Genomic DNA, 12,389 nt, shown 5'->3' with positions numbered 1-12,389 from the left:
TGGGAGGTCAATGTGTTTCAGTTTAGCGTACCATGTGCTGTCAGATTGAATTGATTCATCATCACAACAGAGTTTTTTGATTAAATTGATTCACCATCACTACAGCGCTTTCTTATTGAACTGATTCATCATCACTATAGCGCTTTCTGATTGAAATGATTCGTCATCACTACAGCGCTTTCTGATTGAATTGATTCATCATCACTACAGCACTTTTTGACTGAATTCATTCACCATCACTACATCACTATCTCATTTCCGTGATATGTATTAACTGTAGTCCATTTTAGGAAGCCAAATCTGGCATACTGAGAACAGAATGAAAGCATTAGGAATCCCAAAGCAATGGTACAATGAAGTGCTATGGGCAAAACCTGTAACTAAAACGGCAAAGTAAAATGCTAACCAAGCCTTTAAAATCAAATGGCCTCTTACAGGCATTGGCAGCATTATCAATCCACATTTGTCATGTTTTGAAGATATTTTCGTAAACCACTGTGAATACTCTACTGTGTGAAAATAATGTTAAATGAGAGACAAATACAAACATGAAATACAAATATGACTATAAATGTTACATAAAGTGTAGTTTTTATTGAAAATGTATGTGATTTTATGTTTTATTCACGCTAAAACAATAACATTTACATGATAATTGTTATATTGCTGTACCAATAATTTGAAACACACATTCACCTAGTTTTAACTCAACAATTATTAAAAGAATAAAAACTCATGGAATTTCTTTTTACTATCTGTCTTGCTTTATATTATGCCATTTATAATATCCTACTTCTCAGTCAAGCAGCAAGTAGCAAGATTTTAAAGTTGTATGTGCATATGTAAACAGACTATACAGCGGACAGTCGGTTTTTCATTTTAAACGACACTACCTAGTAGAATATGAAAACACACTTGTATGTTCTTGATAGTGGTGCACTGTAGTTTTAATATGTGGCAAAAAAGAGTAAAGGTAGAACAGTTGGATTTACAGACAGTACACCTTGCCTGACATTAGCTTCACTATTACACTGTACCATTTTCATGTGCTGTTAGCCTCTGGGTCACCAGCACTGCGAGTTTCACAAGTGTGACAACTTGACACTCCCCGCCCTTCTGTTTTGAAGATCCGGCGTGGACACAGGAAATCTCTCAGGCAACTGAGAACGCGCAACTAGAATCGGAAATGACGCAGTGCTAGAACTCACGGAACACCCAAACCTTCTTGTCTATGTGAACCAGCGCTGTAACCCCGATCGCTGGTAGCGGTTTAGTGAAGGGCTGGGGATTTCGTGCCTGTTACTAACATGATATTCTCCTATCGCCGTGACCTTATGAACAACTTTGTCTCCAAGTAGTTAAGAATATAGACGGGTTTCTTCACTGTGTGACATTCATTTTTGACTGACATTACAAAGGATTTACTGAGTCTACTTACTGTTCGTATCAACCAACAGATTCTCAAATGGGAAATGATGCCGATGGGAACCAATACAAATTTGCCTGTTTCTGCACAAGGGCGTGTGTTTAACATCACCGACGGCCAATTAGGACCTGTCAAATCTGCGGCAGGCGGGACTTGTAACGCTCGCGGTGTGCTGTTGAATTCCATTGCCGACCATTAAATGAATCAGGAGAGTGGCAGAGAGTGAGACAGATAGAGATATTTAAAGAGACAGAGATTAATTAAAAAAAAAAAAAAGGATTAATTTGAAAAGGCGGGCACCGCGGATTTCGTCTGGCTGCCCCTTTAAATAGGAACCCATTCTGGATAATTCTTACTAAACGTTTTATTATATAAACAATAAAGTGAATGTTGTTTCTGTCATGAGTCCGGCCGGGTGCTCCCATGTGAATAGCTTTAAGGTGGATAATTGGAAACAGAATCTGCGAGTGATATACCAGTGCTTTGTTTGGAGCGGGACTGCCGAAACCAGGAAACGAAAGGTAAAAAAAAAAATAATATATACGTGTAATTTATTCAACAGTTACCTGTGTTTCATCACCACACAGAGGGAGTGTGTATGCAATTTATATATACACAGCAGCTTCATAAATTACACTGCTAGCGCTTGTTTTGTGTGGTGGACTTGTACAAGGATTGAATTTGGTATTTAAACTAGATATCGGAAGATAAACAACTTGAGTAGCAAAACGTACAGAATGTATTCTCCCAGAACTCGTACACACAGCTTAGTGTTTTGCTTCCCGGGATATGTAGATGTGAGTACGCAGTAAATGCGGTCATTGCACAGAGCGATCTTCAAAATAGCAGTGATTTGTGGGAAACATGCACTGTAAAAAAGAGCCCCAGGAAGTGCTGAGGGAAAATGTATAGTGTTATGTTATGATGTCCAATGTATTTTCACATGTAAACCATGTATTGTGGATTTTTAATATATATATATATATATATATATATATATATATATATATATATATATATATAAATCACACTCCCATCATTTGTCTTTAACTGCTTGCTATCTCATCTGTGAATTTTTGAGTCAGTTGTTTGTCACAGACTCAGAAGCCAGGCCAGGTTGAGGGTGGGGAAACCTCTTGTTCTTTTCACATTGGATGCTATGTCTAGCATACTAGCCAATTTCAGTAGGGGGTTCTGAGCTGTACACATGATGCATATATTTGGTATACCACTGGTTCCTTGTGATGACTGTGTTATTGCACTATGTCCTTGAAGGTAATGAGTCTTTCTAGGTCTTTTTATAATGCATCTTTTAGGAACTGAACCTACATAAGTTAATTCTAACACTGAATGAATTTTCTATACGGCAGCATAAATTGTGTTTCCATAGAGAGCAGGACATTTAACTGTTAAGTACCTGTAGGTCTGATGCATGTGACTGCTAGTTAACTTCAAGTCTATCAAAGCCTGTCTTTTACACCTGTTATACATTTTTATTTCATTGTGTTAAAATAGGTGCTTCAGAAAGATGCTGGATGGACGACAATGGTGAGTGCTATCCTATATGTATTGACACTATGGCACAGGGACCTGCAGTGCTCTCCAGGCCTCTTCTGTCTATGTGCCACAATCCTGCTCTCAACGGAGCCCCGTCTAGCCCAGAGATGAGACGGTATCCATAACTATCCAATCCTTGGCCTTTCTCTTGAAAGATTCATTGCCTGCAAAGTGTTCACTGTATTAACCCTTCTACTGCTGTGACACAAACAGAATTTCCTGCTTGTGACTTGTTTAACATCACATGATTATCTAATGTCATATTCTCATTCTACAAAAGAATGAAATCATATTCCATGCAATAACAACCATTAAAGATTTCGGGCTGTGCTGCACATTGTACAAGGGTTACGTTTAACATCTTCCTAGATGCTGTTTCCTCTGCATGCTAAACGATCACAGATTGTGTTACAGTTTTGTAGTCATTGCTCTTGATCTGTAGATACTGCCTGAAAGGGCTCTACTTTAATGACCTAAATGATGCCATCTTCTAACTCTGATGTCACTCTTATTGACTTCACTAAATGTATGATGGCCACAATCGAGCAGCAGTTTAAAATGATGGTATTTGACACTGCAAGAGTGTACAAGTGGGACTAAGCTGAGCAGCACTCAACATGGAATCATCCCACTGACTCAATGTGTGTTTACATGTTTGTTGTTGAACAAGCTAGTCATGGGAATTTAATTCAGAGACTTAAGTTTCCTGCATACATTACAAGACTTTGTTCTGTATCTCCTGTATCCCTGGAACGATTTAAATGGAGGTTCTGAATCCTGCACAGTATTTTGGTGCTGAGGCTATATAAGTGAAAACATCATGCATTCAAAGACCCAATAGTAAAAAAAACAACATTCTGTGCATGATTTTCAGATGCATGTCCCAACATCTATTTAAATTGAATATAAAGAAAGACAAGAGTATTTGACATCTCCTGCACCCCCCCCCCCCCCCCCCCCCCCTCCCCAGCCCCTGCTGGGTTTATACATCTGTATTCAGTCCAGAAACGAATTGAACTTAACCTTCGATAAACGACGATAAAATTTTCACTTACATTTAAATGAAAGCTATAAAATGTGTTGAATTATATAAAGTGGCAACTATGAGTATTGCATCACCCTTTTTAAAGAAATGTAATTAGCTGTTCCAGGGTTCTTTGTAAAAAGCTAAAACAGATTGTTTTGGGTATGGCGTCATTAACTGAGAATATCCTAGCCCATATGTCACCAGTGTCAGCCACTGATTGGGAGGAACCCACAGAGTAGCAGTCAGTGGCTTGCATTTAAAAAAAAAAAAGTCATTTAAAAGAAAGAAAAACAATGTATATAATGTTTTTTCATGCTTTTTTTTATTATTTGGTGAAAGACCATTACATGAAATTGTATTGAAGCAAACACTATTGGCAAAACTTTAGGAATTTCTGGTTAATGTAATGCAATTTCCATGGCTACCACTTCATATAATGAAGCAGTAATACATGTGTCCCTTTTAAGGATCTTCCAGCATTTTTGCAGGGTTTTAAAGCTGGTCCCAGGGCAAGATTGAGGATCGTATGGGCAGACACAGGTGGGAGGGGCTCACATGTCCAGTATTGAAAGAAACACAATTTTGTTAACATGTGTTTTTATTTGAAAACTTGATATCTGGTACTGAGCTTGGTTACAGAAACCTCTGTTTGATATCAATGCTTTCAGCTAGTGTTAACTCTCTTGATCACCTGGAGGGTGAAATTGTTCTCACCCTTGCAATGGCTTCTTGCTATTCCTATCAATAACCAACTGCTTTCTGTGTTGACATAATGCTTTCTGTTAGTACCATTCTATGACCAAGAGGACACTGCCTAGGTGAAATCACCCAGGACGTGCAAGTATAACTTATTTTCTGTGAAAAAAGAATAGGAGAATGAAACTGTCTGATGTTTAACCTTTTTACTTAGTAACAGATATCACATTTTCAAATGAAAATAGGTGTTTGCTGTAACGTGTTTCTTTCAGATGGAATGAATCTTTGAGACCTACATAGGTAATGGAAGATTTAAGGACATTTTTAGCTACAAATACTGTAAGTGTGGGTTGTGTAGACAACATGCAATATGTACATTTTTGGTGGGATGGACAAATCTAGTTGCCCTGCAACCATATATGTATTGCAATAAAATTTTGTAGCTATTTGGATAGTTATACCTTTTTTAAATTGTTAGGTGCCAGAAGTCAGATCCATTTTTACAAAATGAGATGACTAATTGCAACAAAGCAAATTGATATCTTTGCATAGTACTTCCAAGTTGAGGCTGCAGTCGTTTTCTTTTAAATGAATAGATTAAAACTTGCTTTACTGCTGTTAATGGTAATTCCAAACTGTTCAGTGTACCAGTTCTTACTATTTCTGGCACGTGTACGAGATATAATTTGAGGTGTTTAACTGACATCTGGAAGGAACAGCCCACAAGTAGTTGGGCCTAGCCGTATGCTCACAAGCAGTGCTCTGCTATTTACTCCCAATACAGTTAAATCATCACATTAATAACCCCCTTTACAACAACTGCCTAATGAAAGACATTGACGTAGAGGGAGTGTTGCAGTTTGGATTGTAGGTTAAAGTGTTTAATTGTTTTATATGTTCAATCAGCAGTACAAATCCATTCTGGATTCTTAAAATTTGAACTCAAAGCAGATTCATACTGTAGAAACCCTAAAGGGAGAAAGGTTGGCTAGTCACATACTGCAGCAGTGAGCCTCCTTTTGAAATCCTATTGCACTTATCCACACACATCCCTGGAGTAGCACATGGAATGGAATCTTGTTTTCAACTTTGAGAAATAATGTAAAGCAGGAACAAAGTATTGTTTCTGACGTAATGCAGCAGTAAAGCATACTCTTTGTTACCAGTACAGTTCAAGATCTGAGTGATATTTATTCTGCAGGATAAGCTGCAGTACAAATCTGTCTGAAACGGGACACTTTGTTTCTTTTATCGGTGAAATGTTAGTTTACTCCAGACAGCAGATCGACTGGACAGGCTTGCATCTTCACTGGCAGAAGATTTGCTACACAGGAAGCTTACTAATGAGAATTCAGAAACCTATAGGGCAGTAGTTCTCAACCTTTTTCAGTGTAGGGACCACCTTGGTGTTTGGATTTTTCATACAGACCACTTGCCACACATTTTTTGACAACCACATTTACTGTATCTAAGGAGAACACTGGGGCTTGGGTTGCCCTTGGATCCAGTAAATGTTGATACCAGTGCTGGTCCCTGCAACAATTACCTCATGTAACAAATTAATCTATCTAGTTAAGTGACAAATACAGCCTCTTTGATTCACATTAACTTCTGTTACTACAGTGCCTGCAGGAAGTATTCACCCCTCTTGGACATGTTCACAGTTTGTTGTGTTACAGCCTGAAATCTTGATGCATTAAATGGGATTTTTTTCCTTTGATTTATACAACCTACTCAACACTGTCAATATGTGGAAAAAATGGGGGGGGGGGGTGTGAAAGAACAAATCAATTAAAAATAAAAACCTGAAAAGTCTTCATTACAGAAGTATTCACCCCCTTTGCTATGGACTCCTAAATAAGCTAGGTGCAACCAATTGCCTTCAGAATTCACACAATAAGTTAAATGGAGTCTACCTGTGTGCAACAAAAGTGGTTCACATGTTTTCAGATTAAATACACCTGTCTGTAAGGTCCCACAGTTGGGTAGTGCATTCAAAGCAAATATACTACCATGAAGACCAAGGAGCTCTCAAAACAACTCCTGGTTAAAGTTTTGGAACGGTACAGATCAGGGGAGGGGTATAAAATATCCCTTGGAGCACTGTCAAGTTGATCATTAAGAAGTGGAAGGTATACAGCACCACCCAGAATCTGCTTAGAGCAGGCCGTCCTCCCAAACTGATCAGCCGGGTAAGAAGGGCATTGGTCAGAGAAGCCACCAAGAGGCCAGTGACAACTCTGAAAGACCTACAGCGTTCCATGGCTGAGATGGGAGAAACCCAGTCTGAGCCATTTCTGAAAAAAGCCCACGTAAAAAAACCCACTTAGAATTTGCAAAAAAGGCATGTGGGAGACTGAAAAGATGTGGCAAAAGATTCTGTGGTCCAATGAAACAAAACTTGAACTATTTGGCCTAAATGCAAAGCCTGTGTTTGGTGCAAACCCAACACAGCACATCACCCAGGTAACACCATCCCTACTGTGAAGCATGGTGGTAGCTGTGTCATGCTATGGGGATGCTTTTCATCGGCAGGGACTGGGAGCTAAATACAGGCAGATCCTTGAGGAAAACATGCTTCAGTCTGCAAAAGACCTAAGACTGGGATGGAGATTCACTTTTTAGCAGGACAATAACCCCAGGCACACAGCCAAAGTGACACTGGAGTGGCTTAAAAACAAGAAAGTGAATGTCCTTAGAGTGGCCTAGTCAAAGCCGGGCAAGGCAAGACTTGAAGATTGCTGTCCACCAATGATCCCCATCCAACTTGACAGAGCTTGAACAATTTTGTCAAGAAGAATGGGCGAATATTGGATGATCCAGATGTGCAAACCTGGTAGACACGTACACCAGAAGACTCACAGCTGCCAAAGGTGGTTCTACCAAGTATTGACTCGGGGGGGGGGTATACTTATCTAACCAAGACATTTCAGTTTTTTTATTTTTCATTAACTGTTGTTTCACAATAAAAATTGTCTTGCCTCTTCAAAGTGTTGAGTAGGTTGTGTAAATCAAAGACAAAAAAAAAATCTAATTTCAGGTTGTAAAACAACAAACTGATAACATCCAAGGGGGGTGAATACTTACTATAGGCACTGTATATGCAGGTAACTTCTCCAAAAACCTATGATATTGAAATAATATGGATATTCCTATACCCTGGCAACACATATTTTATATTGAAAATGAAAAGTACCAAAACTGGTTTTGGTAGCAGTGTGCTGCTTTGATAGGACACCCAGATTAGTTTTTTTTTTCCCCCTAAACCGTGAACACAAGCAGTAGAATGAGCACGGATTACAAAGATGTTCATTTACGTGAACGCTAGATATAGATTTAAAAAAATAAAATAATGCTGGCTACAAAAAAGAAGTGTGTAATTTATTAGTATGGTGTTAGTATTTATTTCACATTAGAAAGCTGTTTCAATTATTGGCGGCTTTGAAGGCGATGCTTGGTATTGCCTCCAAGGGAGCTGTAATATAATTATAGATATAATGTTGTTAACCCTTTAAGGACCAGTGGGATGCTCCCCCAGGTCCAGGTTTCTTTTGGCTGTATTTGAGAAATTCATTAAAAATCACATTTTTACAGTAGCTTAGCGGTACATGTATAAAAATGTGTTATTCTATGACCCATGGGACCTTACAATACTACCTGAAAGTTTTGTTGGAAAATAGTGTTTGGGCAAATTACAAGACATTGTTTCACCTCAATGATTGCAATGACATAGTATATATGATTTGCTTCTTAGCTGTAAACAAGTTATTGTGTCATTTTTGCTTCTGTGTGCTGCGAAAAATGTATCTGCCCTTTTAAAAATGAAAAGCCTGTCTCAGTGACTGCACACGAAAAAACAAGAAGGCAGTGAAATTAAATTTTAATGTTTCAGATTTTAAAGTTTCAAGTGTAAAAGTTGTCATGATGTGTGACTGGATCGCATCCCGGCCAAGCTGTTACTGGCAGGAGGAGTGATTCAGAGATGCAGAAAAGCTGCGGTAAAGCATTAATGTGCACGTTTAATAACAAAACAGTTTAAACACAAAGACAGAAACAAAACAAAAGGCATGGTGGCCAAAATAAACAAGTGTAACAAAATAAAGGTTACATTTTTAAATTCTGTGATTTTGGGCCGAGCCGCTCCTTCCAGTATCCACGGCTTCTTGAAACTCCCCTCAACGCCAACGGTAATTCTTCAATATATTTCACCACACACGAAACACGTACTGCCACCTCTCACCAACATTAACTCTAATCCTATCCAACCCATATCGATACCTACGGTATACTAAATTCCTACTATACCTAATATCTGGGTAAAAGAAAAATATGCAAGTGTCAAGATTTTTTTGATAGTGTGTGTGTATGGTAGTTTTTTTTTTTTTTTGAGCTTTTAAGCAAAGCTCTAATTGTATGCTTTAAAAACAATATGAACTAAGTTTACTCATTTCCGCTTGCCGGAAGTGACCAACTACCCTGTGCGTTCTGGGAAAATTTAATTACTGCAGCAGTAATGGCGAATGCCGGAGAGAAGCTTGGTGTGTAACTATTTTGGATTTCAGCCAATTGGCAACGGCAATCTGCAGCCAAAATGTCAAGTGTTTTAACACTAGAACCACCGCAGTTATACTCATACCTAAAACCGCAGCTGGCAGTCAGTGATGGTTTAATTTTAAACAGCATCAATATTAAAATGGCCTTTTTTAAAAGTTTTGTTCAAGCACATCATATCAAACAAATGCACAGCCGAAACACCCTATTAAATGAACAGTTAAATATAAAAGGGTTTATTTTCGAACTTACCACATATAAAGCACTACTTCAAAAAATGAAAAACTATAATAAATTTAAACATTTCAAAAGTAACTAGTGTGTAAACAGGTATATGTACATACAAAACTGTAAAAATGAAAGTAGCATGTTTCTTTTGCATGTGTCACTTGGTGCAGCACTGAGTCCAGGTTGAGCTACTGCAGTCTGCTGCTTTTGCAGTTTTCTGACCGAATTGTTTCTGCTGAAGTGCTGTGGCTAGCATCAAGATGAAATTTCTCCTACTGATATTTGTCCTGGTGCATTCCTTATACAAAACGAAGGAATTGGTGGTTACCAGGTCCAATAGAGATAACAACAGGCTTGTATATAAAAATAAAATAGAACATTTGTAGGTTATATTCAAAATAAAAACATGTATTACGTTGGGATTTAGTACATGTATGTAGGAAAAGACATAAACGGACAACCACTTAACTTTCAGACACGCAGTTTGGCATATCCAGTTATTTTTAGGCTGAGCTCACCGCTACCATCACTGCACCGACTTGGGAGCGGTGAAGACGAACACACGCGGTCCTCTGAAGTGTGCCATTAGCTGATCATTTTTTTCACACTGCAGACTGACCTAAGCCCCGCCCCGGCAATAGAATAACCTGGACTCGAACCGGTGACCTCTGGGCTATAGGGCGCATCCTCCACTCCACTCGGAGTGCCTTTACCAGATGCGCCACTCAGGAACCCCTACACATTCTGTATTACAAAAAGAAGGCACAGCAAGGAAAACACGTAAAACAGGAGTGCGCTAGAGCTGATCAAAAGGGAGTTCATTGATGTTTGTTTATTTCGTCATTACAGTGCATTTGCTAGAAGCTGAAAAAATATACTTTGCAGACGTGTCATTAAAATTACCAGATGTCAATTTTAGCAATGTTTTTATATTCTTTAGATTTTGTGGTAGCCTGTATTTTATGTGTTTGTAAGATAGCAGTGAAACTCCTGTGTTTTGAATGGATTGCATGAGCGGTGGAAAGACCAGGATTTCATTGCTAGCTTATCAGTTTCCGTACAGATAACAGGATCATTGTGATAGTGCGGGTGCAGGAGGCAATGCCCCCCACCGAAAAATAATTTTGGGGTTTTGCAGGGGTATAAAATTATCCTGGGCCTATCCTGGGCCTAAATATATGCCTTAACAGGGCACCAAATTTAAAAATAAGTGTATTACTTTGTTCATTTTTTATGATTTTAGGCGAGATTTAAAGGGCAAGTAAAAGTTGCTTATACAGTGGCTCTCAAAAGTATTCACCCCCCTTGGACTTTTCCACATTAATAGAGAAAAGTGTAAGGTACTGCATGCAGGAAATAAAAATGTGCATTATAAATATTATATAAGAACATAAGAACATAAGAAAGTTTACAAACGAGAGGAGGCCATTCGGCCCATCTTGCTCGTTTGGTTGTTAGTAGCTTATTGATCCCAAAATCTCATCAAGCAGCTTCTTGAAGGATCCCAGGGTGTCAGCTTCAACAACGTTATGAATGGGAGATACTGAAATTGAAGAAGGAATCTATGAAAAAGACCTAGGAGTTTTTGTTTTCTAAGAAATGTCTTCAACTAGACAATGTGGGGATGCTATAAAAAAGGCTAACAAGATGCTCGGATACATTGTGAAAAGTGTTGAATTTAAAACAAGGGAAGTAATGTTAAAACTGTACAATGCATTAGTAAGACCTCATCTTGAATATTGTGTGCAGTTCTGGTCACCTCGCCATAAAAAAGATATTGCTGCTCAAGAGTGCAAAGAAGAGCGACCAGAATTATTCCGGGCTTAAAAGGCATGTCATATGCAGACAGGCTAAAAGAGTTTAATCTATTCAGTCTTGAACAAAGAAGACTACGTGGTGACCTAAGTCAAGCTTTCAAAATTCTAAAAAGTATTGACAATGTCGACCAAAGGGACTTTTTCGACCTGAAAAAAGAAACAAGGACCAGAGGTCAAAAATGGAGATTAGACAAAGGGGCATTCGGAACAGAAAATAGGAGGCACTTTTTTACCCAGAGAAGTACACATTACACTGAGTAATGTGCATGTACCCACCGGGCTAAATGTAAAGAGTTAAGTAAATATTTGCATGAGTACATTAAAACGGGTCATTTTTGGAAAAATATATTGTCTGGCTAAAGAGTCAGGAACGTAAACCCAATTTATAACATTGCTCCTATGGGAAAATGTGCTTCGACACTTTGACTTGCAACGTGACTTTCAGCAACCAATTGGGTCGTAAGTGCGAGGAATGCCTATATGTACTTTCCCATGGCGCCGTTTCTCATTACCTACCGACTCCACGAATGCACAAGTGCATAAATAAATAAACAAATAAATAAAAAAAAGCACAAGTGAGAACTATGATTTCGAACACTTTATTTTACAGTTTTCAGAAGTTTGTTTGTTGCAATTTCTAAATTAAGCTGTATTTTTGCTTGCATTTAATATTCAGTTCTGTTAACTGTTGCTTGATTAAAATAAATAAAAATAACAATAAATAATGTACATTAGATTAGACATTAGATTGTGAAGAGTCTATGTAAGACTTTCAATAATACTGTTGTAGCTCAGTTTTGCCAGAATGTGTCGCCATGAGAGGCACTGAAATCGATGAGCCAACTATACAGCTGGTGAATGTTAGGAGTAAAAAGTTTCAAAGTGAAAGCAAATGTAGAGTTAACCCATTAATGCCTACATATTTTATACTGTATGTATGTTTTGCACCATGCGTTTTAACACCCTAAGATTGAATGTGTAGGAATTTGACATTTTCTATTTTTTTTTTAATTTACTTTTGCATTTGGAAAAGCACATTCTGACTCTTTAATTTCACTATTTTCAATTATTACTACTATGCAGCGGT

General features: G+C 38.1%; 1 protein-coding gene across 3 annotated transcripts in view; it reads left to right on the top strand.

Annotated features, from left to right (window-relative positions):
* Positions 1–732: 732 nt before the first annotated feature.
* LOC121330914 (ubiquitin carboxyl-terminal hydrolase 22-like) overlaps positions 733–12,389 on the top strand; it is a 187,973-nt gene continuing 176,316 nt past the window's right edge. Inside the window, exons 1-2 of one of the 3 annotated variants that reach the window (XM_041277880.1) lie at positions 733–1,947; positions 2,942–2,974. In XM_041277880.1, coding sequence (XP_041133814.1) covers positions 1,828–1,947; positions 2,942–2,974 — 153 coding nt within the window. In that variant the 5' untranslated portion in view covers positions 733–1,827. The remainder of the gene's footprint in view (positions 1,948–2,941; positions 2,975–12,389) is intronic. The other 2 variants (XM_041277884.1, XM_041277881.1) reach the window with 2 other exon arrangements.

Source organism: Polyodon spathula, chromosome 18, assembly GCF_017654505.1.
Source record: "Polyodon spathula isolate WHYD16114869_AA chromosome 18, ASM1765450v1, whole genome shotgun sequence".
Lineage (NCBI taxonomy): Eukaryota > Metazoa > Chordata > Actinopteri > Acipenseriformes > Polyodontidae > Polyodon > Polyodon spathula.
The sequence above is the reverse complement of the archived record's forward strand: the minus strand, read 5'-3'. Positions and strand labels throughout refer to the sequence as shown.